Source organism: Cetorhinus maximus, chromosome 15 (assembly GCF_964194155.1).
Source record: "Cetorhinus maximus chromosome 15, sCetMax3.hap1.1, whole genome shotgun sequence".
Classification (NCBI taxonomy): Eukaryota; Metazoa; Chordata; class Chondrichthyes; order Lamniformes; family Cetorhinidae; genus Cetorhinus; species Cetorhinus maximus.
The window spans coordinates 101,011,775-101,037,475 of record NC_135893.1 but is presented as its reverse complement, the minus strand read 5'-3'; the positions used below and the strand labels follow the sequence as shown (position 1 = coordinate 101,037,475).

General features: G+C 40.3%; 1 protein-coding gene across 2 annotated transcripts in view; it reads right to left on the bottom strand.

Annotated features, from left to right (window-relative positions):
* Positions 1-40: 40 nt before the first annotated feature.
* wdr90 (WD repeat domain 90) overlaps positions 41-25,701 on the bottom strand; it is a 77,388-nt gene continuing 51,727 nt past the window's right edge. For both annotated transcript variants that reach the window (XM_078559089.1, XM_078559090.1), the window contains 19 exons: positions 24,889-25,016; positions 24,540-24,577; positions 21,307-21,435; positions 19,499-19,678; positions 18,276-18,373; positions 15,432-15,531; positions 14,115-14,236; positions 12,421-12,577; positions 9,374-9,564; positions 6,777-6,945; positions 6,586-6,697; positions 6,168-6,339; positions 5,367-5,489; positions 4,867-5,047; positions 4,552-4,682; positions 4,222-4,365; positions 3,391-3,516; positions 2,403-2,487; positions 41-706 (listed from right to left, as the gene is read on the bottom strand). In XM_078559089.1, the coding sequence (XP_078415215.1) occupies positions 519-706; positions 2,403-2,487; positions 3,391-3,516; positions 4,222-4,365; positions 4,552-4,682; positions 4,867-5,047; positions 5,367-5,489; positions 6,168-6,339; positions 6,586-6,697; positions 6,777-6,945; positions 9,374-9,564; positions 12,421-12,577; positions 14,115-14,236; positions 15,432-15,531; positions 18,276-18,373; positions 19,499-19,678; positions 21,307-21,435; positions 24,540-24,577; positions 24,889-25,016 (2,574 nt within the window). In that variant the 3' untranslated portion in view covers positions 41-518. The remainder of the gene's footprint in view (positions 707-2,402; positions 2,488-3,390; positions 3,517-4,221; positions 4,366-4,551; positions 4,683-4,866; positions 5,048-5,366; positions 5,490-6,167; positions 6,340-6,585; positions 6,698-6,776; positions 6,946-9,373; positions 9,565-12,420; positions 12,578-14,114; positions 14,237-15,431; positions 15,532-18,275; positions 18,374-19,498; positions 19,679-21,306; positions 21,436-24,539; positions 24,578-24,888; positions 25,017-25,701) is intronic.

The window sequence follows — 25,701 nt, the reverse complement described above, 5'->3', positions numbered from 1 at the left end:
AGTAATATTTTAGTGCAGAATTAAAAATAGAACATAGACATTTTTAAAAAATTTTGAGCAATGTTTTTATCAAATACAATTAAGCAGAACTGTCCATCACAAATCCTGAATCAACACCCATATTGTAAATCAGTAAAAAAAAGTTTTATTTATGGAAAATACAAAAATCACTTGTATAAAATCACTTAAATGATCAGTGTTACTTCATAAGTAGAATCTCGCAATAAAACTTTACTTGGCTAAACTTAGTTTAAAAAATCTCAGTGCAACCATTTATTAAAAACTTAATGTGCACAGTGCACCAACTACACAATTTAATAATGATTTTAACATCAATATTTTACATTACTGTAACAGATGCCCTTTCCAAAGCGATATCTTGCTAACTGCATTAAAGTTGGACTACATTATTGTAAAAGGAGCCATATGAAACCTGTGATGTCAGATAGCTTGATAAAGGGGTCTATTTATAACAGCAGTGATACAGCTAATACCCCCTCCAAGTTTGCTGTGGAAACTCAGAGATATTGTACATGGGTGAAATTGCTACGTAGATTCTGGACCTCCCAGACCAGCACCTCATTGTATGCGACGGATAGGAGGAATTTCCCAGAAGGTGTGAATCGACTGAAATGAACGGTATCATTATGCCCGGTGAAATCCTGAAATTTTCCGGAGGAGTTTTGAATTAACTTCAGAAGTCTCCCTGCACAAAAGCAGAAACATGAAGAATAACTTTAAAAGTCTAGGATATGAAGCAACATTGGTACAGAATGCATTAAAAGCAAAGTTTAGGCTTCAAATAACTTCTATTTAATGCACCAATCTTCTGCTGGTGTTGCAATCTCCTCCTCAGTGAAACAAAAAAAAGCACAACAGGTCTTAAGCTAAACTTAATGCCACATTTCAGTTTAAATTGCCCGTATACCAATTAAAAGGTACCATACAGAACAGAAAACATCAGGATTGATCCCGGGTGTCTGCTGAATTTGCTGATTCAACCAAGGCATTAGAATTGATCTGCATGCCCAGTCTGAGAGGGGAAAATAAAAAAAACAAAATTCTAATTACTGGGAATTTTAGCATTTAAAATGGAAATGCATTAAATGCACCTCATAGAGTCTTTTTTCTGTTTCATGGGGCATTTAACGGCAGAGGTGCAATCACTTACACTTCAAACCGGAAACTGGGGTAAGATAAATTAGGTCACTGGAGGTAGCATACCCAAGTGGGTATTAAGTTGCAGCAATTTTATGCATTCATGCTAATGAAGCAACTTGGAAAACAGTGTTATGCAACTTAACATGTTATGTATGTTAACACACAAACACCATGCTAACATATTTTGCTCCTTAGGTTTAATGTTGCTTTGCCTCCTAGTTTGCAGCGAGCTGTGAGGAATTGGATAAATATTCAAAGGAAAAAAAAAATTGCATGGCCAAGGGAAAGAGTAGGTGTGAGTGGGGACTAATTTGATAGCACTCTCTCAAACAGCCAGCACAGGCATGATAAGCTGTGCCGCAACATTCCATGATTTCTATAAGGGGTTTTGCACTACAGCTTTTAAGGTTTAACTTTAAACAGCAAAGGTTTCTATCATCGATATTTAGAGCTAGATGGTTGGACAAATGTTTAAAGCAATCTGGAACCAGTTCATGAGACAGTGAAGCAGAGACAAATGTACAGAAACCTGTAGGCTGGTCTGATGGGAAAGTGCTCTATATGTCATAACCATCCCATGTAGGTATCTAGGTCAGATGTTTCCATTTATGTTAAAACCAACAGTTTCAGTATGTTTCTGTAATATAGCATGCTAGTACAAAGCGACAATAAAATCTATTAAAAAAATGTTACACAGGATCACAATATTCCTAATGGGACCACCAAAATGATATTCAACTTAAGTGACACTTTCTCAACCGAGCACGAGAGTTGGCTGTTGCTTATTCATTACTTGGATCCTTCAACACTTTTTCATTACTTCCTTCATGGAGTACTTCCGGTGAAGGAGAATCTCCCGTTCTGTAAAATAGTTTCCTCCTTGTTACTTCCCTATGTCATAATTCCTGTACAGCAGAGATAAACAAACCTGGGTCTGCCAATGTCATTCTACGTCCAGTTGAGAGGAAGTGCTGTAAATGATCTCTTATCTGCAACAGAAGTTTTCAGTAACTCAGCATGGTTTAAGTTCCCTTTCCACCAGTGTTTTGCTGTGCCTTACTGAAGGTTTGTGTTTCCTTGACCTTGATTTGTGCAAGTCTTTTATCCATTTTATACAAGCAATTTGAAGAAAATAATATTGTGACACTCATGACTGATCGGAGGCCATGTATTTTCAGGGTGAAAAGTCACCTGCAAAAACCCCCTGGTTCACACAATTGCAGAACAAAACTCACTCTTACCATTGGTCCCAACAGCAATAAGCTGTCCTCTTGGAGAGAGGCTCAAACTTGTAGCCCACTGAGGCAAAGTTATATTTTTAATTGTCTGCAAAGAGATACAAAAAACAAGACTTGTAGTTATACAAAGGGTGATGTGACAACAGTTTAGCTTGAGCAATTTCCAGAAACCTGATCTTTATTTCTGTAGGCATTCGAACTACATTTTCCCATCACTGTTTCTACTTTCTTTTTTCCTGAGTGTTGGTTCAAATGTCTCTCCCAATCCAGAGGGCAAGTGACCTGTTCCAAGCATCTAAAATTCCACATTGCAACCAACCACTGCCCTGTATTGTGAGTTGATTGTCTGCCTAAATTGGAGATCAAAAACTCACTGTGTGCAGAGATACAAGCGGGTGAAGACCATAAGATCTGAAATTTTTTCATGACAAGGAATCATGTACATATAACGCAAAGCAGAAGTCACTGTAGCATGAGGGCCGGAAAATTATAGCACTTTTTATGGTTGTGGCATAATGCAAATACTTCCAGGCCTCTTTAAATAGGTGGAAATGTTGGACTTCAAGGGTAGAAACATTAGTTTTCCCCGTTTACCTTCTATTATCTTCAAGGTTATAGAGCAATGCATTTGTATAAAATTACCAAAGTGACCTCAGTATTTCAGCATTCAGTGCAGTTAGTGCAGAATGAAGTTCATACTGACAACAGCACACAACCTTGCTGCATTATGGACATGCGAAAGGACTATGGAGCAGGGGAGCTGGAAGTCAGAAAAACATTTCAAAGGGCAGAATTCTATAATTGACATGTCAGAAATCTGTCAAAAGGCAGAAATTTCTCATCCTTGCCTGTGAAGAACAGTCGAGGCCAGTTTGCATTTTCAAACTCATTGGTGTTAATGATCGGTGCACAAAGACATCGCATCACAAAAGATACCACAGATGTTTTGTTTTAAAAGTAGTTTAGATGAAGATTTGTTATTGTCATATACCTGCTTTTTATAGAGGTTGTACAAGATAATCTCTGGTTTCACTCCAAATCCCACATATACCACTACACCACTCTGACTGGGTGAGAAGGCAGCCAAGCTCGGTGGGAGGCTACTCTTGTCAGATCCCTGAAGGAAATAAAAAAAAGTTGAAATCACACAGCGTTCTTCAAATGAGCATCTGAAATACCTTCTGGTGTCCTTATTTAGTACGCAGAACGCTGGTTTGTCCTTACTCTTAACACAGGAATATGCACATGCACAATACGGCCATACAGTTTTCTTTGTGAGTTCAAACTCCAATCCAGAAACTGGAGCATATAATATTGTTTGACATGTCAGTGCAGTGCAGTTTGGAGGCATCATCTTTTCAAATACATATTAAACTGAGGCCCCATCTGCTGGTCAAGATGGGCATAAAAGATCCGGAGGGATTTTATGGCTAATACTCATCCTTCAGCCAACACCATCAAAATAGATGATTTATTTAATTGCTGATTTAGTGATCTTGTGTGCAAATTGGCTGCCACATTTGTGGAAACTTATTTTTCTCTTCATGCTTCCAACACAGACAACTCTGGCCCCAAACCAACCACACCCTCCATCTATGCACAGAGGGCTGTTCTATTTAACCATGTCATTCTGCTAACTTTACACAACCCTTACACACGCACAAAACCTGTACCTTCTGTATTCATAAATATATAGATTGCCTAGTGTCTAACTCTAAAACCACAACATTATACCGCATAGATAAGAAAAATTACAGAATCAGATTGTACAGGCCCAGCCTGTAATTTACCCACCCCGTAATGAAACGGAAATTAGACTCACCTCGGGTTCAATAGGTGCTGGGAATGTCAACCAATCAATGAGCTCACATAGGTCTTTACGCCAATCAGTAGCCCAAACACTAACACGTCGATCTGAACTGACAGCCAGCCACATTTCACATCCATCAAGTCCAAATTCATCATACTGGAAAAGAAATGCAAAATAGCCCAGTACTTCAAGTTCAGGTTCTACATCCTGTGCCAATTTGTTACCCATTTTAGCTGAAATCAACGTGGACACGAGCAACATATTTAACTTTTATGTTGACTATACACTTGACTTCTTGATTTTCATTTTTATGCTATAGCCTTTCATTCATACTGAACTTACTTTTTTCCGTGCACATTCAATTGTAGTAATCGGTGAACCTTTATGATCACTGATGACACGAATGGTGATTCCTGTTCGAGGACTACTCACAGCCATTAGACCATCTTTACCTCCTGAAATGACAACCTCGCCTGGGAATAAATGTGAAATATCTGTCAGTTAATCACACACCAGAGATCAGGGCTACTCATACTGGTGATGACAGGACAGTTAATGTACATTCTGAGCAGAGGACATGCATTAGTGCTGTATGCTTATGATCAGCATTCTAATCTGTGCAGCACATGCTCTATATTAGTAGCCAGTGGAACGTACCATCCATGGAGTACGCAATCGCATTGACTGCCACAGGATGGGGGTGAATCTTCAATTCCATCTCAGTCTTCAGCATTCCAAAGAGACGTATTGTGCCATCACTATATCCTGCCACAATTTGCTGTTTATCAACAGATTCTCTTGAGTTAACTGCTGGGCTCCATGCCATGCATAAGCAGCTCTGGGGCAAAACAGAGAAAGTTAGCAAAGTGTGAATGCTTTCCCAAACAATGAGTGTTTTTCCATCCACCTTAATCTCTCCAAAACCTAGTGATAAATGCCAATGAAAAAACTGCTGTACACTACCCACAAATGCTGCAAATTTCTGGTTAAAAGAATGAAGAAAAACATTATTGTGCCCAATAAATGCTGACTGTCGTTGGATGATTAAGTGACATCACCTTACTTTATATCGCTGATGAAAACTCCCTTCATTTAACAATTTTAAGACAAACTGCCCCTCACCCAACTTATGGTGCCTTTCTTTTTTGGTAACGTACCTGATTAAGAACATGAAACTGAACAACCAGTTCAGTAGTGTGCATGACCCACACCCTTAAGCTGCCATCCTCTGCACATGTGGCAAAATGACTTTCATCAGGGCTAAAAATCACTTGGTTAACCTGAAAGAAATTTTTTAAAAACCTGATCAAAATGCTCAACAATCTCCAGCTTATTTACACTCATGAGGGCAACATCTAAATTTTGATGGCAGCCAGATGCTGAAATTTCTTGCTTGCACTGGCTTTCAGTGACAGATACTGAAGTGCAATGTCACAAGAGATACTGCGTGCGCATGAACCACAAACAGCACGATCTGCTGCAAAGACTAGTTTATGAACTAATTTTCACATTAAAAGGGATCAATTCACACTTTAAAATACAAGTCGTTTTAACAACATTCATTTATTTATTTTGGAGTGTGTTAAATCCCTTCTCTGGTCCAAGGCTTTGGCAATGCTCTGAATTACTCACTGCAAAACTATTCTGAAGTTAACTTGCCCTATGCTAAGGGTTACTTTTCATCCATATTATTTCATTTTTTTTCCTAATGCAGTAATGCCATCAAATTATCCTTCACCTTTTGTTGTCCAGAGAATAGGTAGGTGGCCAGCTCTGACGGTCAACAAAGCAACCCTCCAATTCCCTTCTCCTCCCTTTGCAGCTTTCACACAATGCCACTCTGATGGAATTGAGCAGAGCACTCATTAAGTTTTCACTTGCTCATTGCTCCACGTTTCCAGTGTTATTGCATTGCCGAGATGTGACTAATTTCGCCTTTTAAACAATTTGGAAGTTACCTTGTTTCTGTGGCCGCTGATCAGACGGATGCTGGTATTTTCAGCCCAGTTTATATACCATAGAGTCCCTGCTGTGGTCCCCACAATACCCATGTCCATGATATCATCAAAGACTGCACTAACTATTGTCCCATCCAGAATCATCTCATGCTCCAGCAGCACTGAACTTGATCTAAAAGGAATATAGATGGATTGTTATAGATACAAACACATCCAGACAAGGCATCACATTTTGAAACCGGAAAAGACACATTTAAATAGAATTTTAATCCTTATAAGCTCAGCTTCTGAAACGTACAAGATTTAATCTTTCCTAATATTAAGTAATTTCCATTTCAGTACAAATATAACTTTGATCAAGAGCCCCAACCCAGCAGACTCATCAATACAGTGACAAGCCCCAATACAGCAGTATCACCTTGCTCCTGAGCCCTCGAGTCTCATCTCCTGCACTGCAGCGACTGCCCACAGCCGGATTTTCTTTGTGTTACTGCCAGTCATCAGGCGATATCTTCGACATTGCACAATCCCTGTAACAAAACAATAGCAGAGTATATAACACTATATCACACTGCATGAGGGACTGTACTACATTATGTTTATACTTACCAATCTCCCCCTCGTCCGCATCCCAAGTCATGAAACATCTATTCTGTTGGGTGTCCCATGCACAGATCTTCCCTGTATTGGTAGCAGTATAAAGAACTGAATCACTGTTATAGCACAATGCTGAGAGTTCATCAGCACCCACCTCATCTGGGATTGAGACTCTGTGAACCTATAACAAAAACACATACAATAGTCAGAATTACTCGGACAAAAATCAAAACTTCCCTTGCTCTAAGGAACTGATCAGATAAGTATCACATACGGAATGGGAAGCTATGTTTAGCAGGATGTAAATCAGCAATGAGCTCTTATTTTAAGTTACCAGGCTCAACTCAAGGTCTTTGAGATGCTGTTTACAAACCAACATTTAGCGCAAGTCAAATATCTACCCTTTTTCTTAGTATTATGGACTATATGCCTTCTAACTTAAAAAAAATGTCTCAACTGGGAAATAAATTCAATATTTCCATATCTCTGGTTTTACCTGTTTAAATATTCCATGTCCTCGCAACACTGTAGTACATTGTTAATCATCTTGTTCCAATGCAAGTGGTGTTATTCAACTGAATAAATTAAATCAAGCACTGAAAGAAGCTAGTAAACATTGCTGTATCTCCCTGTGTTGTAATTAAAAATTATAGGAATCGATGATGCTGGAATTTCACACATGGAGTACTTCACTTTTCACAGAAAAACCAGGAATCATTCAATTTATATCAGTACATAATACTCTTTCAAGATTTCCTAAAGTTTAAACTTTAAGGCTGCACATAAAAGGCCTAATTTTCAGACTTCTGTGCAAATGCAGTTAGCGTGTTTTGCATTTGTGAAAGCCTTTTTTCTTCTGCACCAGTTCTTAGGGACCACGTCATAGGGAAATCGCTAGAATCCATTAGCAGGATACTTAGAAAATCATATTGAGATCAGGCAGAGTCAACATGGTTTTGTGAAAGGGAAATTGAGCTTAACTAATTTATTAGAATTCTTTGAGGAAGTAAAGTAACAAGCAAGATGGATAAAGGGGAACTGTAGATGTGGTGTACTTGGATTTCCAAAAGATACTTGATAAGATGCCACATCAAAGGATACTACACTAGATAAGAGCTCATGATTAACATGTTTGCATGGATAAAGGATTGGCTAGCTATCAGGAAGCAGAGAGTAGAGATAAATGGGTCTTTTTTGGGAAGGCAGGTTGTAACTAATGTGGTGTCACAGGGATCAGTGCTGGGGCCTCAACCATTTACAATCCATATCAATGACTTGGATGAAGGGACTGAATGTATGGTAGCTAAATTTGCCGATGACACCAAGATAGCTAGGAAAGTAAGTTGTCAAGAGTTGGTAAAGTGTCTATAAAAGGGATATAGATAGATTAAGTGAATGGGCAAAAAATTGGCAGATGGTGTATGATGTGGGAAAACACATTGACAGGAAGAACAGGAAAGCAGTATATTATTAAATGGAGAGAGATTGCAGAGCTCGGTGGTACAGAGGGAACTGGGTGTACTGGGACAGGAATCACAAAAAGTTAGTATGCAGGAAGAGCAAGTGATTCAGAAGGCAAATGGAATGTTGGCATTTATTGCAAGGGGAATGGAACATAAAAGTAAGCAAGTTTTACTGCAGCTGTACAGGGCCTTGGTGAGACCGCATCTGGAGAATTGTTTACAGTTTTGTTCTCCTTATTTGAAAAAAAAAGATATAATTGAGTTAGCAGTTCAGAGAAGGTTCACTCAACTTATTCCTGGGATGAAGGGCTTATCTTATGAAGGTTGGGCAGGTTGGGCCTTTACCCATTAGAGTTTAAAAGAATGAGAGGCGACTTTATTGCAACATATAAAATCCTGAGGGGATCTGACAGGGTGAATGCTGAGGGGATGCTTTCCATTATGGACGAAATTAGAATCAGGGGACACAATTTAAGAATAAGAGGTCTCCCTTTTAAGATGGAGATGAAGAGAATTTTTTTCCCTCAAAGGGTCGTTAATATGTAGAATTCTCTTCCCCAGAAAGTAGCGGAGGGCGAGTCATTGAATTTATTCAAGGCTGAGTTAGATAGATTTTTGATAGGCAAGGGAATCAAGAGTTAATGGGGAGGCAGAGAGGAAAGTGGAGTTGAGACCACAACCAGATCAGGCAGGATTTTATTGAATGGCGAAGCATGTTCAAAGGGCCGAATGTCATACTCCTGCTCCTAAGTGCTATGGTCCTACGAGAGATGCTAGCCTTAACAGAACTATACCCAAATAAAATCACTGTCTTAGCAGAACGAAGGAGTAAAAAACAGGCGGCAAGGTAGGTTCCCAGAATACAGAAGACTATAGTTCAGCTACAGATGTAGTTTCTGATTTCTCTTGGGTCATAATCAATGAGGCAGACAGGGAGATTTTTTGACAGGTTTATCACCATATACTGTTCGTATACATACTATTATAAAGCTGCATCAAAGCCTGAAATTAGATGTCCCCCCAGTCAATAATAGCCTTGTGGCCAGGGGTAACTTCAAGAGAGTGTTCAAAACATACAAACTAAGGACAAGCCCAATCATAAACACTTTGTTTTCAAGAAATACAGTCTAGTATGTAAAAACTGACCTTGAGTTGTACTTCATTACCAGTTTGCTCGACCAGCCAGAAATGTACCCCTCCTACCCCAACACAGGCAAATTCATTGACAGCAGTTGGGTCAAATGCTAAATCATGAACAGGATTTGATACTCTTGCTGTTGTTAACAGCTCATAATTCCTGGTTTCCCACAAAGCAATTGAGAGATCCCTGTAATCTCCTGGAAAGGATTAAATCAATCAACATTAGAAACATTTGGGGGCATATCTTGCAACACATACATCTTATTTAAACTTTGAAGAATGCAGTACCATTTCTGTATCCAAAATAAATTAAGACAGGTTACAACCTTTTAGACTGATTGTGGGACAAATTCAAATTGACTCAGTGAAAAATTATGAGCTACTGAATGTTAAAGTAAAGTAATATAACGTGGATATGTGGTGCAGTTTTGTTATTACAAAGGTTTATTAATATAATCACCTGGTTTACAGTTCTGCCTTTATGTAATGCTACTCAGGACAGTATCAAGTGGAAAATTGTATAAGTACCATACCACTCATGGCTTGGTATTGCAAATAACGCTTCACCTGTTTGTTCCTGCTTGAAATTTATTTTACAACAAAATTTGATGTCTCACCTTGTTTAAGATCTCTTTTTTATTGTTGGCCACTTTACATGTGAACAGTCATCTATCTGAAACATGGGAGGGGGAGAATTTTAGGGCAGAATTTTGCCCTTGATGGGCATGCGGGCCCCACCAGCTTGGCAGTGGGCGGACAGCTGACCCCAGCCACCGAAACGGGGTGCTTCCTGTGCGGGGGTGGAGGAGAGAGGGAATCCCCAGCTGTCAAAGTGCGCTCTCTCACGCATGCGCATGAAAGAGCGCACTACTCCCTGAGACAAAGTCCTGTCTCAGGAAGATTACTGACAATCCAAAAAAACTTTAAAAATAGAGAAATTAAAAAATTATTAACATGTCCCTCTCATGTGACAATGTCACACGAGATGGGACATGTTAATAAATATCATATAAAATGCATTAAAGTTTTTAAAAACGGACATGAAACCTCATGCCGCCAGTGGATGAGGTTTCATGTTTTATCAGAAGCCCGCTGGGGCTCCTGGCCTGCCCGCCAGCCTTAAGGTTGGACGTGCAGGTCTTTAATTATCTTAATTAGCCTGTCAATGGCCTCAATTGGCCATTGACAGGTCGGCGGGCGGACAGCTGATTTTGCTGTCCGCCCGCTTTCCTAAAAATTTAAAGGGGCCGGGATGATGTCGGGGGTTCCTCCCGACGTCATATTCCTGTCGGTGAGCAGGCCCCGCCCCTAAATCGCCGACGGGAAAATTCAGGCCTTAACCTTAAAACCAGGCAGATGTTTGTTGGGTGGGAGATTGAAGGATTAAAAATCTCAATCCTGACTGCAAACCATCCACTTCTGGTACTAAAAGAGGCAGGACGGGGGGCAGTTGGCAATTTAATTATAATGAGTTTGCGTCTCACATATCTAGCCATCATTTCAAATTTAACCCAAGCCTCAACAAACCTGGCAGCTATAGGAAGGGAAGGGCTGCAGAATCCAGGGACAAGTTCCATCCCACTTAGCTGCTGGATCCAGCATACCTGCCTCACCAAACCTCACTATCAGACAAACCAATCTCAGCCTCCGATCTCTTCCAAAGGCATCTGACACCCCATTACTTTGCACAGCTCTGCTCTCCGATCAGGCGTCCAATCTCCCCCCGCCCAACCACCCTGCCATCAAAGCCTCCAATTCCATGCACCCACAGCTGACCGCCCCCAACCCCCCCACCCCACCTTTAGCCCCCACCAGGAACAGGGATCGAACCTAACTAGTCCTACAGCCTCTTCTCCAATGTTCCCCACCTGACCGAAAGTCAAGACTGTCAATTAGCCTGACTTCTGGCCAGGGAACCTGCCAGTGATGCATGCTGTGGAGTTAAAATTCCACAGTGCGGGGGGAAACTCTTACCTCCAACCCAGTTTCCCCCTACCTTCCTCCTGGCTGGTCAAGAACTTTAAATTTCCTGTTAACACTGTTTCTTTCTCTACTGTTGCTGCCTGGTCCACTGAGTGGGTCCAGCATTGTCTGTTTTTATTTAAAATTTCCAGCATCTGCAATATTTTGCTTTTGCTCTTGTTAGCAAAGGAAACAGCGTGCATTCTGATGCATTCAGAGGAAGCACCAATCTGAAGGAAATTAGGTGAGACTGATTCCAAAGAGCTTACCCAAAGTTTACTTCTGCTTTTGTTATTTTGACGTTTTTCTTTTGGGGAAGAAAACTTGCTGAGAGAGGGTATACTAGTCATAAGCCATGTTTATCATAACTGATGTATTTTTTCTTTCCTGATAGTAGAATAGGCTCAAAATCCTTAGGGTTGGAATAAGGATCAGGGCAGAATAAAATAGGATGGGAGAAGTGGAAAGCTGCAAAAGGTATTCGCCAAACCACAGCAAAGTCCCGGAATTTTTTTTAAAATGGCAAATAGGGTGCGGAAACAGGCCGCCCAAGTTTGCCTCAGCTGGAATGGGGATCAAACCCCATGCTGCTGGTGTTAATCTGATCCACACAGTAGCTGCTAGCCAACTGAGCCAAAAAATAAAAAATACTGCCTAATATGGTAAAATTCCAAATGTACTTAGCCTTGATCTGGCCTTTAAGAGGCCATGAAAGAGCATGCAGAAGCTAGTTCAATCTTCCCAACAATACAGCTGATAAAATTAACGTATAACCTCTGTCCTATAACTTTTGTGGCATAGACTGTTGGATCACCAATGAGCTCCATCATCAACAAATGTATTTTTAATTTGCCGAATAAATCTATTCCTTGTTGCATATGCAAACTGCACCCAAATACCTCAAGCTATGGTGGGAGAAGGCAGTTCAGAAGATCAGTCAAAATCTGCTGAAGCACTTTGATGTTACTGTAGTGACCATTAATTAAATACAGTCATAACATAAACCTCTCCACTTCTATAATTAGATCCTGTAAAGATACAATATCTGAAACAAAACTGTACCAAGTGTGAAGTAGTGCTTCTGAACCTACCAGCAGACATCAGGAACCGGTCATCTCTGGAGTAGGCCATAGCTTGTACCTCAGTCATGTGTTGAGAGACTACCTTCTTACAGCAGCCATTTGTCATATTCCAAATAAAGATACTGCAGCCAGTCTTATCCTGACTTCCTGAAGCTGAGGCGAGATCCTTCCAGACAGAACAAACAACAGTAATTATAAGGCAAATCCTCTCATTTTTATTAAGGGATGAAATCACTATCTGAAGGAATCCTCAAATACCATAAAGAGTCGACTCCAAGGAGCACTTTACTCAACTCAAAGCTGAAGAAATGTGAACAAAACCTGAAAACTTCTACAAAAGCTCATCTCCCTTTGTGCTGGTGGAGTTGGCGGGGGTGGGGGCGCGAATGGAAAGAGAGTTAATCCTATCTTTATATACTGCTCTTCCTCTAGGCAGGCCACCTAATATGTTTCCATGGAAAGAGCATGGCTTAGGCCTTGTTTGTAACTTATGACTATTAAACAGATTTTCCCCTCGGCGATATGGGGGGGCAGGGCCCGCTCGCCGAGGGGAAGATGACGCGGGAAGAACCCCCGACGTCATCCTGGTCCATTTAAATCTTCAGGAAGGCGGGCGGACAGCTGATTTTGCTGTCCGCCCGCCAACCTGTCAATGGCCAATTAAGGCCATTGACAGGCTAATTAACCTTATTAAAGACCCTGCCCGTCCAAGCTTAAGGCTGGTGGGCAGGCCAGGAGCCCCAGCAGGCTCCAGATTATTCATGAAACTTCATCCACTGGCGGGATGAAGTTTCATGCCCGTTTCTAAAAAATTTAATAAGCTTTGTGTGTTTCTTATTAACATGTCCCATCTTGTGTGACATTGTCACATGAGGGGGACATGTTAATAATTTTAATATTTCTCTATTTTTTGACTTTTCTTACCTGTCAGTAAACTCCCTGAGACAGCACTTTGCCTCAGGGAGCATGCACGCGAAAGAGCGCACTTTGACAGTTGGGGATCCCCTCTCCCCCCGCACAGGAAGTGCATAGTGCTTCCTGTCGGGCAGGCCGCTGGGCTGACCTTAATTGGCCCGCCCACTCAAAATGGCGGCGGGCCCCGTTTCGGCGGTGAGGATTGGCTGCCCACCCGCCGCCCAGCCGGTGGGGCCTGCTCGCCCATCGAGGGCTAAATTCTCCCTATGTAACCTAAGTTTTGAAAGGGTCACAAACCTTCCATTTGCAACATTTGATTAAATTAATTGGTTCCTAGGTGACCTAAGCGCACTAGCCCTAAGAGGACTAATTACTACAATGGATGTTGAGTGTATTTTTTTTTCTTCAAGTCAAGGTTTACAGAAGTACACTGCAATATTATATGTATTGATGAATATTACAAAGCATTATTAAATAATTTTTAACCAACAGAAAGTAACATACTACCTTTCCTTCCTCCGTTCCCCAACAAACTTACCAGAGTACAGAGTTTTTTACACATTGTAGATCTACAGATCAAAAGCAGGACTACAACTTCAGTGACAAATACAGAACTAAAAAGGATCATTGTCAAATAACAACTGAGGAAGCACAATCTTCCAATCTGTGTTGAAGACAATTCTATAAATTATTAGATTAGCAACCAAATGGAACATTAACTGTAGGGGTATCCTATGTCACTCATGAGTGACAGGATTAAATTTAAACTAAATCCAGCCCGAGCATACCTGCGCATCATGGCTAACTGCAATAGTGGAGATCTCCTCCGTGTGACCAGTTAAGTGTCTCTGAGATCCAGAATGCAAGTCCTCAATCACCACCAAGCAGCCACAGGAATATGCAAAGAGTGCTGGGAGAGACAAATAGAAACAAGGACAATCAAAACAATGGTGGAAACATTGTCTAAACTTTTGAAAACTTATTAGGTCACTAGTAAACACAGAATGCAACAAGCTGATTAGCCAGATGCAGGTTACAACTTGATGTTGAAAAGCTGTGGGTGTTTTGGTACATGAATTGAACACATGAAACAGCAACTGACATTAATTTGTAAATCAGCCCACCTCTCCAAGAACCACTTTACCTAAAGAAATTATCTGGCTAGTTTCCATCAAGCCTTCATTTTGAATTGCAAAACAAGCTTTTTCACTAATTTCCTATTGATAGGAATAAGCACAGTTCAACAAAGATCAACAACCTTCCACTGCCTTGGCCAAGTGATCGTTCTTCTTGTGGGAGCATTTTCAAACATCAGTGGATTATTTAATTGTATGATGAATGTCACAACCTTAAATTCAACCAGACATCTACATAGATGCTCTTTCCAATAGACGCCACTGGAAAATAGGCAAGAACTAGAGCCCTGGCTAATTTTATCTCCATTATTGTGTCTAGTGATATGCTCATTATCAGCACTCAGGGATCAGCTAACTTAATACAGACCAGGGATTAAACCTCAATCTTGCTCTGAACAGCTCAATAGTAGAAAATGCCAACGGAACTAAAATGCAATTTTAATGCAATTATGTTTTAATAAAGTCACATCATGTCATGTTTATTTTCAGCATTTTTGTAACAGTGCACAAAGGCAGATTCATATATCTATTATTGTATTACTCAGTGTTAAAGTCCTACACTGGGTAAAAGGAACTTGTCATACATTTAGCATGGCACAGCTAGTATATCACTCAGTGGCAGCCACTGTACAGTTAAAGCATACACAGGGTGAAAAAGTGAGATTTCATTAATCTCATACCTAGTTACCATATATACTTAATGCCCACCACAGTTGATCAACAAGATACATTGAATAGGAAAGCCACTGTAACAAGCCACTGATGCAAACAAAGGTGTCAATTTAGTAAGCATCTCAAGGTAGATACAGCAGCCATAAATATAGCATAACATTTGCTGCATAATGTATGCTTCCTTGCCAGATCATACATATTTCCCATATTTACTGATTATCCACATTCTGATTCCAAACAATATCTTCTTTTCCACTGATTCACTGCATCCATTTTAGGTCATGTTCTAACAATTACCTGTATCAGGATTCCAGACCATATTTCCTCTTCCATTTCCATTGTATCCAATTACTACTTTCAGCTTCAGATCCTCCTTCCCATCAGGAAGGACTGCAACCTATGAGGCAAATTCACAGCTCGAGTTCATAACATTACTATCATGTGCATGTGACAGCAAAGTGAATGTGGAATAAACTGCAAAGTGAAGTAAGGCGTACAGATAGAATCATCACATACTACAGCATAGGCCATTCAATCCATCAAATCTGCAGCTGCTCTTTCATAGAGCAAGCCAGTTAATCCCACTCTCTGACACTTGCCCATATACCTGTAATTGTTTCTCCTTCAAGTATTTATCCAATTGCCTTTTGAAGGCTGCTATTGAATCTCTATCCACCACCCTTTCAGGCACTGCATTCCAAACCCTAAACACTTGTGCAAATAGGTTTTTCCTCAGATCACCTCTGGTTCATTTGCCAATCGCCTTAAATCAGTGCAATCTGGTTAGTGACCCTTCAACCGCTGGAAACACTTTTTCTTTATTACCTAATCTCTTCATAATTTTGACCACCTCTACAAACTCTCCTCTTAGCTATCTCTGCTCTAAGGAGAATAACCTCAGCTTCTCCAATCTATCCATGTAACTGTAGTTCCTCACCCCAGAATCATTCTAGTAATCTTTTTTATTCATTCATGGGATGTGGGCTTCACTGCCTGGGCCAGCATTTATTGTCCATCCCTAATTGCCCTTGAGAAGGTGGTGGTGAGCTACTTTCTTGAACCACTGCAGTCCATGTGATGTAGGTACACCCACAGTGCTGTTAGGGAAGGAGTTCCAGGATTTTGACCCAGCGACAGTGAAGGAACGGCGATATATTTCCAAGTCAGGATGGTGTTTGGCTTGGAGGGGTACTTCCAGTAGGTGGTATTCCCATGCATCTGCTGCCCTTTTCCTTCTAGATGGTAGCGGTCGTGGTTTTGTAGGTGCTGTCTAAGGAGCCTTGTTGAGTTCCTGCAGTGCATCTTTAGATGGTATACACTGTTGCCACTGTGTGTCGGTGATGGAGGGAGTGAATGTTTTTGGATGGGATGCCAATCAAGCAGGCTGCTTTGTCCTGGACAGTGTCAAGCTTTTTGAGTGTTGTTGGAGCTACACTCATCCAGGCAAGTGGGGAGTATTCCATCACACTCCTGACTTGTGCCTTGTAGATAGTGAGCAGGATTTGGGGAGTCAGGAGGTGAGTTACTCGAGTTATCGTACCAACACTGTCCTAATCGAAGCTCCCTGCCCTTACAGGCAGGATAAACCTTTCAATACATTCACTCACCATTATGTTAGATGTCAGATTGCTTGTATTTGCAAATCAGTGCTGGTCTCTAATCAGTCAATCCACCTGCCCCTTGTGGGTTGCAGAATAACAGATCAGAGCATTACCAGAGGTAGTGCTATTCAGGTTCAAGATGAAACCAAAACTTTGTTCAGGTAGATGCTAAGGATCCCATGACACTACTTCAAAGAGAGGCATGAAATTGTTCTGATGTGTTGACGAACATTCTCCCCTCAATCACCATAACCAAAAATTGCTGTTTGGAGGATCCTACTTTGGGCAAAATAATGAACTTATTTCTAATTAATTTACATAAGAACCTCGGGATCTCTCTCTGACACATTTCTGGATACGATGAGCTACATAAAGTAAGCTTTGCTTTCTTTCACGCAACTTAATAAGGTACCCATTTCATCATAGTCACAAAATTGATTTTTTTTTGTTTAGATTACTTTCTCCCTTTTTCCTTCTCTCCTGAAATTGATGCATTCACCTGGCATACAATTCCATAGCCATTAAGTACCTTCTCATAACTCAGCCCAATAGCCAATATTTTTTTTACCCTGAGTGGTGAGTACTATCAAGCCATTTCTCTATGGGGTGTACAGAGCATCACACCCGAGCCTGGTCCTCTTTCTCATGAGATTTCCAGACACGTGCATTTCCAAGCAGAGAATCGCAAGATAGTTATCAGAGCACAAAACTTGGCTAATTTTTCCCAATGCATCCCAAAGCACAGACAAATTCCATAATAATAAAATTAATTTAAAAGTACAAGTCTAATAGCCTGGCGGGGATAGCAACTATAGCATAACAGAAAAAGGCCAGGTGTGCCAGGTCTTAGTCATTTTTCAGGGAGCAGTGCAAAAGCATAAGAAGCAAGTGATTATGCAAGCAATTGTAGGCTGTTTGTTCAGGTATCTCCAACCTGGAAGCAGATCAACTGTCCTTATTCAATGGGGAGAATTTAATAAAAAATGGCACCTCACTTATTTGGCTTGAAGCAACTTCTGCACCTTTGCAAATGGAATTTGATGCTCTCATGCTGAACTTTAGCCAAATTCAGAGTCAGATGTTCCTGCCGTTTTTAAAAACAAAACGTATGCATAAAAAGCCATGCTGCTATCTCCATTTCTATATTCTGCAGCAATAAGAAGGGGCAAGGCTTCAGAGATGGAAGAAAAAAAGGGCTTCAATTCTACATGGCTGTCTGGCAGACAATGATAAGGAACTCAACCAACTTTCTGCTGCAGATAGTTAGTGGGTGATGCTTGGTCAACTCCAAACAAATCAGCACAAAACAGTTCCCTCCCAGCCAAAACACGTTCTCAGGTCTCTTCAATTCTGGAACTGTGGTCCCAGAGAGGACAGCAGGGTTCTCGACTATTATGGTACTTGTTCGTCCAGATTTTGTGTGTACTTGGATTGAACTGGATGCAAAGAGAAAACATCTTCAAAACCACAAAATACCAGCTCTGGGCCTTCTCACAGTATTGTAACTATATACAAAAACACAGGAATTACGGGATTGTACCTGAGATACAGACGAGGTTTTGAATTGAGCAGCGAAATGTTTGTAAGAATCTGGTCGTGTATAATTGTGCGTAAAATCTCCATCTCCAACGAGGGATACTGTGAAAGAAGAGTGTGTTAAACTCAAAATGCACTCAAGTAAAGGTCTGCAACTCCATGTATTTTTGAGATCAATAGCAATGGACTGAGCTTCGATGAAAAATATATTCTTCACAGATACACTTGTTCATATAAATGTACAGATTCTACAGATATTAATCATAGATACACAGGAGGAATAATCATGCTATCAATGTTAGATACACAGATAAATCTGACTGCAGTAAGGGTCATAATCTATAGAATGTGCTTAGTGGAACTTTACAAAGAAATTATGGTTTTATTTGATGCATGCAAAAGGAGAAGAAAGCAAAAACCATTTTGTTCTTTTGAAGGGAAGAGCAAAATGTTTTTGACCCGCTACTGGAAAATCTGTTTTTGGAATTGTGAAAAACTTCATATATTAATAAGGTGGGATGAGATTCTCCAACTCTGTTAAAACTGTTCTGGTCATCAGATACAAAACAGATATAAACAAATATGAAGAAAAAAACCAGAGCACAAATCTCTCACACTATGGGCTCTCACCTTTCCTCTTGTACTTTAGGCAACAATTATTGCCAATTGGGAGTTGATTGCTTACTGTGGTGCCTGTTTTCACTGCACACTTGATTTAAAATTTAAAAATTAAGCTCTCTAGCAGTGGTGCTGGAGCTAGTGGTGATACTCAGAGCAAATCAACATCAATCACCAAGTCCAAAGAACCACAGAATTAAATTTGTCAGTTCAGTTTATGTAGCTCTGAATGCAATAAATTCCTCCCAATTGCAACAGCTTTTAGTGATCAATGATATGATGATCGTTAAAATGCAAGGTTTAAGAAAAATCTAATTAATCTTTTATAACATTTGACAAAATAACTTGCAATGCAAAACTGTAAACTGACTTACATACATTGTACTTACAATGTTGAAAACTTGGTTCAAAATAACTCACAGGCAGACAAGAGAAAGAATGAGGTATCCAAAAGAGAGGGATTTGTTTACACTGCCTATGCTTTTTCTCCTAATTGTTGCACTGGTTAATTACAGAATAAGCAGAGGATAATGTCTGGATGTGGTGGGGTGAAGAAGGGGGGTAGGCGGGAAAGCAAGGGAAAGGGCTACTTTGCATCTGCTGAGCTACCTGGTTCTTCCAGCTCTTCCTGGCACTCCTGAAGAGAAACAGGCCTCAAAAAAGGTGACGCATCCTCCCCGCAATGTAAGTTTTCATGTACTTGCAGAAATGAGTCTCCAATTTCTTTAACGGTGATTGAGTCATCTTTTTGATTGTGGTCATCCTTATTCTCGGCATCAGACAAAAACACTTGGGAGCAAAAAATCCCAAAGAAACTGTTAGAATGAGCCAAATCAGTTAACAGAAAGTGTCATATCTGTGCCAAGCATCACCTGACATTTGTAGTCATAAATCATATATTAAACAACAAAACAGCTATGACAGCTAAACAGCTGAGTTGTTACAGCAGATCAGGATATCCTCTTTTTAGCCAGTAGCCAACCAGGAGAAACCTCATTTTGAAAATCATCTTCCAGCCAGGTTGAAAATACTTGAAAAAATAAACAAAAATCCCCCTCAATTATTCTAACCACATTGCAGAGCCAAGGTCTGGTAATATTGGGGATCGTGGGGTCTGGCAATTTTTGGGGCAAGCGTTTATAGAGTTTGCCTATGTTAAGCCAGAGTGGGGCCCAAGACAATGGGCTCAAACTGTACATAACTTTTGCTTCTCAATCATCAGTCTCTTCCCCACAACACTCCTGACAAATGGCCAGTATCCCCAATCTCTTCCAGGTTCACTAGGCACCATCGCCCTCCAGCCCCACCCCATTTCCCTGTTACCTTAAAACAATTAGTCTGCACATGTGTGTGTTTGCTTCCACATCAAGAAAAATGGTCTTAAAATGTTCAAAATTTCCTAGATTATGTATTTTCCAAGGTTTCATACAAAAATCTTATTGAATAGATTGGTTCTACCTTTCACAGAAAGAACTTCTTTAGAACTGAATTTGGAGTTTGAATTCAAGGAGTGGCTTCTTGTGACTGAGATGTACAATAACCGCTAAGGGGGAACCTCATAATTCAAATTCATCTACCAATGAGGTTTAATTCAGTTGGAAAAATAAAGTGAAATCCTCTCAATTTTTAAATTAGAAAAAAATTATCTACATGAAACAATCTTTGATTTTCTTTCTAAAAATCAGCTGAAGGAACCACATGCATGATTAATCACAGGTGTTGGTCGCTGAGGTAAAATAAATTAAGCAGTTGATAATTGAGATGAAAAATGCTGAAAAAACTCAGCAGGTCTGGCATCTGCAGTATTTTGCTTTCATGATAATTGAAATACTTTGATGTGAAACTTGTCTAGCAAAGTTGTGAGAATTCTATTTCTGGTTTGTTTCGAAATATTCTCGAAAGAAACTCTCAAATCCACAAAAGGTAAAAGCATGCACCTTTCTATTTCAACTCTCCGAAAACAAGTTTTATAGCAGACAGAGGCCTTGAAATAATTTTTTAACAAAGATATTAAAAGACATGAAACAATTCATTGAGTAAATTTAATCATTATCGTAATACTCCTCATGGCTTACAGCAAGCAAATTGGTTCAACGCAATTTACATGTGGATGGTAAACAGTGGATGGTAAAACTAAAAAGCCAAGTAACCAACAGATTTAAGAAAAGGAAGTCCCAACATAGCAACCGCCTCTAATTGATGTTAGTTGCATCCAAAATCCTGTAACCTCACTTTCACGAGGTGCGAGTAGCTGACCAAAATTGTTTGAAGACCCAGTTTTACCCTAAACCAGCAGTGTCTTTTAAATCAATAAGTATCAGCGAAGTATAATTTCCATGATGATTGTAATGAAATGTGGCACATTCTTATTCCCATCCAGTAACTGGGGGAACCCTAAATTACCCTGTACTACTCACCATCCTGGTCATTTCTTTCAATAGCATTGACACTGAGTTGTGGTGGGGAGGAGATGGGGACTGGCACTGACTGGCGAGGCATCCCATTGTTTTGGAACAGCTCACTGCCCTCTGCAATTGAGGGAGCTTCTAAAATAAAAGTCAGATTCATTGTTTAATGTTTTTGTTTCAGTATAAATGCTGCTCATCATGAATACAACCCAGAAGGAGAAATATAGCCTTTTAACAACAAATGTGTTTGGATGCAGGTCTGCACCTGCAGCCCTCCACATAATCTGTGGTCACAGTCATGATACTGTGGGAGAGTGGAGGTTCAGACATTTCCCTGCAATGCAGAAGGTGCTAAGCGACAGGCAAAGATGAAGGAAAAGGAAGCCCAGAGTGCAGGCATCAGTCTACAAACAAGTGTTGGTGCAACTCAGCACTCAACCTCATTTGGTGGCTGAAGTTGAAACAGTTCTACGTGAGATATTATAAGGAAGGATGCCCCCATCACATTCCTGAACCACCCACACAGTTCAGCAGGCATCAAAAGGAGGTGGAGCCAAATTTCAGGCTGCAGTTGGCCATTATTGTCACAGGGTGCGTCAGCTCTATAGCACATGCCAGCTGCAAGTGTCCTTGCAAAAGATAGCAAGGCTCTACATCTGATGCTCTGCTGACCTGGATCCTGTGAAGACATTTCTCAAGGTCATTGACAGGTAAATGTGCAAGAATTAGTGGCACCTTGACAGATGACCAAAATATATTGGCTGTTGGGTAAGTTTTCTTGCAAGTATCACCAAAAGCATGACATACATACATTTAGGTGCTTCTAAGGTAGCATTTTTTGAGATGAGTCAGACATTCCCACGTCTTAGTGGCACCACTGGGTCTGCTCTTGCACCTTCTCCCTTGCGGAACAAAGCTTTTGAAAACACTAATGTCTGCGAGGTGAGGTCAGGTACATTCTCGCAGCGTAATGAACATTAGGGTTACAGCAGGTAATCACAAAGAAGTTCTCATGTGGCTTTATCTCCCTGAAATTCCTGTCTGTATCTTTTTTTGCTGCTTTCAAATACCTCAGTTAGAAAGAATCTCATTGGAAAGTCAATAACTGCATTGGCAGGAGTTAAAATATTGGCACAAAAACACGAGAACCCAAGAACTAGATAAGAAACAATACACAATAAGGCCAAATACAGTAAATTGAGAGGTTGAGAATAGGAAAATAATTCAGGCAAAGGAGGAATATGAGAATAGAATGGTGGTTAACATTAAAGAGAACCTGAAAATCAATTTCTGGTATGCAAATAGTAAGCAGGAAGTGTGATGGGGCCTATTAGGGACAAAGAGGGTTATGTATATACATATAAATAAACAAAACATTAGAGTTGAGGGCAAGGCTAGAACACTTGAGTACTTTTTTTTAAATCAGATTTTACTTAGGAAGAGAATGCTGACAAAATAACAATGAAGCAGAGATGATAGAGGTTACAGATGGGCTAAACATTGATAGGAAGGATGTACTGGAAAAGCTGGCTATGTCATCTAGTCTAGAGGGCTTGCAACCAAGTTTCTAAAGGAAATAGGAGTGGAGATAGTAGACGAACTTGCCTTAATATTTCAATCTTCCCTAGATATGGTGACGTAACAGAGGATTGGAGAATGGCAAATGTGACACCCCTATTCAAGAAAGCGTGCAAAGACATTCCTAGTAACTACAAGGCAGTCAGTTTAACATCGTGGTGGGTATGGTTTTGCAAACAATAATCAGGAAAAAAAAAAGGCATTTGAAGATGTATGAGTTAATTAAATAAAGCCATCACCAATTTGTAAAAGGCAGGTTGTATTTGATTAATCTAATTGAATTGGTTGATGAAGGGAAAGCAATGGATGTTGTCCATGTGGATTTTAAGGAAGTGTTTTTCAAAATACTACATAAAAGATGGGTTAACAAAACTGGTGCTCATAGGAGGGTCAGGGGTCAGATTTAGCTTGGGTAAAAAACTGGCATAAGTCAGAAAACAGGGAACGACTGCTTCCGAATAGCACTGTGCGTGTACCAACACCACATGGACTGCAGCAGTTCAAGAAGGTGGCTCACCATCACTTTCTCAAGGGCAATAAAAATATTGGGCCAGCCAGCAATGCCCATGTCCTGTGAAATAATTTTTTTTTAAATGGTAACTGGTTGTTTTTCAAACTTGAAGATGGTAGTCAGTGGTGTTCCCCAAGGTTCAATGCTGGGGCCACTGCATTTTTTGATATATATATATATATATATATATATATACCTGACTTGGATATTAGAATATAGTGTAAAATTTCAAAGTTTGATGATATCAAACTTGGAGGTGTGGCAGACAATGAGGATGATACCAATCGGCTGCAACAGGAGACAGACAGGCTAGCGGAATGCACGGATGTGTGGCAGATGGATTTAATACAGAGAAGTGTGAAGTGATGCATTTTGACAGAACGGATAGGGAGAGGCAATATAAACTAAATGACACAGTTTTAAACAGTGTACAGGAACAGAGGAACCTGAGGTTTCATGTGAATAGATCTTTGAAGGTGGCAGAAAATATTGAGAAAGCATTTAGCAAAATGTATGAGGTCTTGGGCTAAATCCTTATAAAGCTCTGGTTAGGCCACAACTAGAGTATTGTGTCTATTTCTGCTCACCACACTTTAGGGAGGGTGGGAGGGTCCTCGAGAAGGTGTAGAGGATGGTTCCAGGGATGAGAGATTTCAGCTACAAGGTTAGGTTGGAGAAGTTGGAGTTGTTCTCTTTGGAGCAAAGAAGATTGAGGGGAGATTTGACAGAAGTGTTTAAGATTATGACAGGATTAGATAATGGGGACAAATAAAAGCTATTTCCATTAGCTGGTGATACTAGGACCAGGGGACACAGATTTAAGATTTTGGGAAAGAGGTGCAAGGGAGATGTGAGGAAAATGTTTTGTACACAGCGAGTGGTAATGACCTAGAACCCACGGTTTATGAAGGTGGCAGAAGCGAAGACGATGAATGATTTCAATGGAAAATTGGATGGACACTTGAATGAAATAAACTTGAAGGGCTATGGGGAGAGAGCAGGGGATTGGGATTGACTGGATGGATCACTTTACAGAGAGCCGGCATGGATGTGGTGGATTGAAAGGCCTCATTCTGTGCTGTTATAACTCTATGTTCCACATGGTTTAAGATTATGCAGCTTGAAATCAATAATTTAAGTGGCGAAAACTTACCAGCTTCATGAAGGGCAAATGGCTGAATTGAGGGAAGGCTGCCAAGGAAGAAAAATAAAAACAATTAACAACCCATGATGAAACAACACAACCTAATCATTTAAGCTCCTATCCAAAACAGTGTGCTGACTGTCTGCATTCCTTACCAACTTGTCTCAGTTTTTACATAGTTCCAAGAGTTTCTGTTCTTTGGAACAATGTCACTCCAGAAAACAAAAGCACATAGACCAAAACATTCAAATCTTACCAAAATAGCTAGTGGTTCACATGCCCATTAAAGTGCCACCACATTTTAGCAAGGACCAAAGAATATACTCAGTGTATACAGTACCGATACCATTTCACTTACTTGGTCTCCTGGTCCAGGACGGAAGCAAGAAAATCCCAAACAAATATTGCATCACCAACACTGATTACACTTAGCTGGTCTGGAGTGAATGCAGCTTGCTGAATTGTTTCAGAGTGACCACTGAACACCTGGTTAAAAAAAACATAAACGCAAGCAAGAATGGAAACTATCCTGAAGAGTACAATGTGCAACAAAACAGTAGACAAGAGGAGCTGAGCAATCTAAGCAAAACTAACAGACATGCTTCAGAATGGAGAACACATGCAGTCTATGAAGCTGGGTGACATGCTGAACCAAACTCCATTTGCACAGGGTATCAATCTACCTAACTAAAAAATAAGACACATCTTCCTGAAAACAGACATCCAGCTGTGCAGGATCAGATGTAATGTTATAATGAACATAAAACTTACATAGTTTCTAGTGTGCCATTTAAGAGCTGGGTTTAAGACATGCATTCTCAGATGTGATTATCTATCATTTGAACGTGATTATACATACATCGGATTTGTGGTTATATGTCATAAGTAAGATTCTTCATTTTTAGTCTGTTTTTAATTTCATTCCAGTTTCTTCCTTCCTCTCCAAAGGCAGTGATTCTTGCTGTGGTAGAGTTTCAGGTGTTGGAAGCCAACTTATGGGGGAGGTGATAGCGTATCGTATTGTCACTGGACGAGTAATCCAGAGGCCCAGGGTAATGCTCTGGGGACCCGGGCCTGAATCCCGCCAGGGCAGATGGTGGAATTTAAATTCAATAAAAATCTGGAACCATTTCTGATGGTTGTTAAAAACCCATCTGCTCACTAGTGTCCT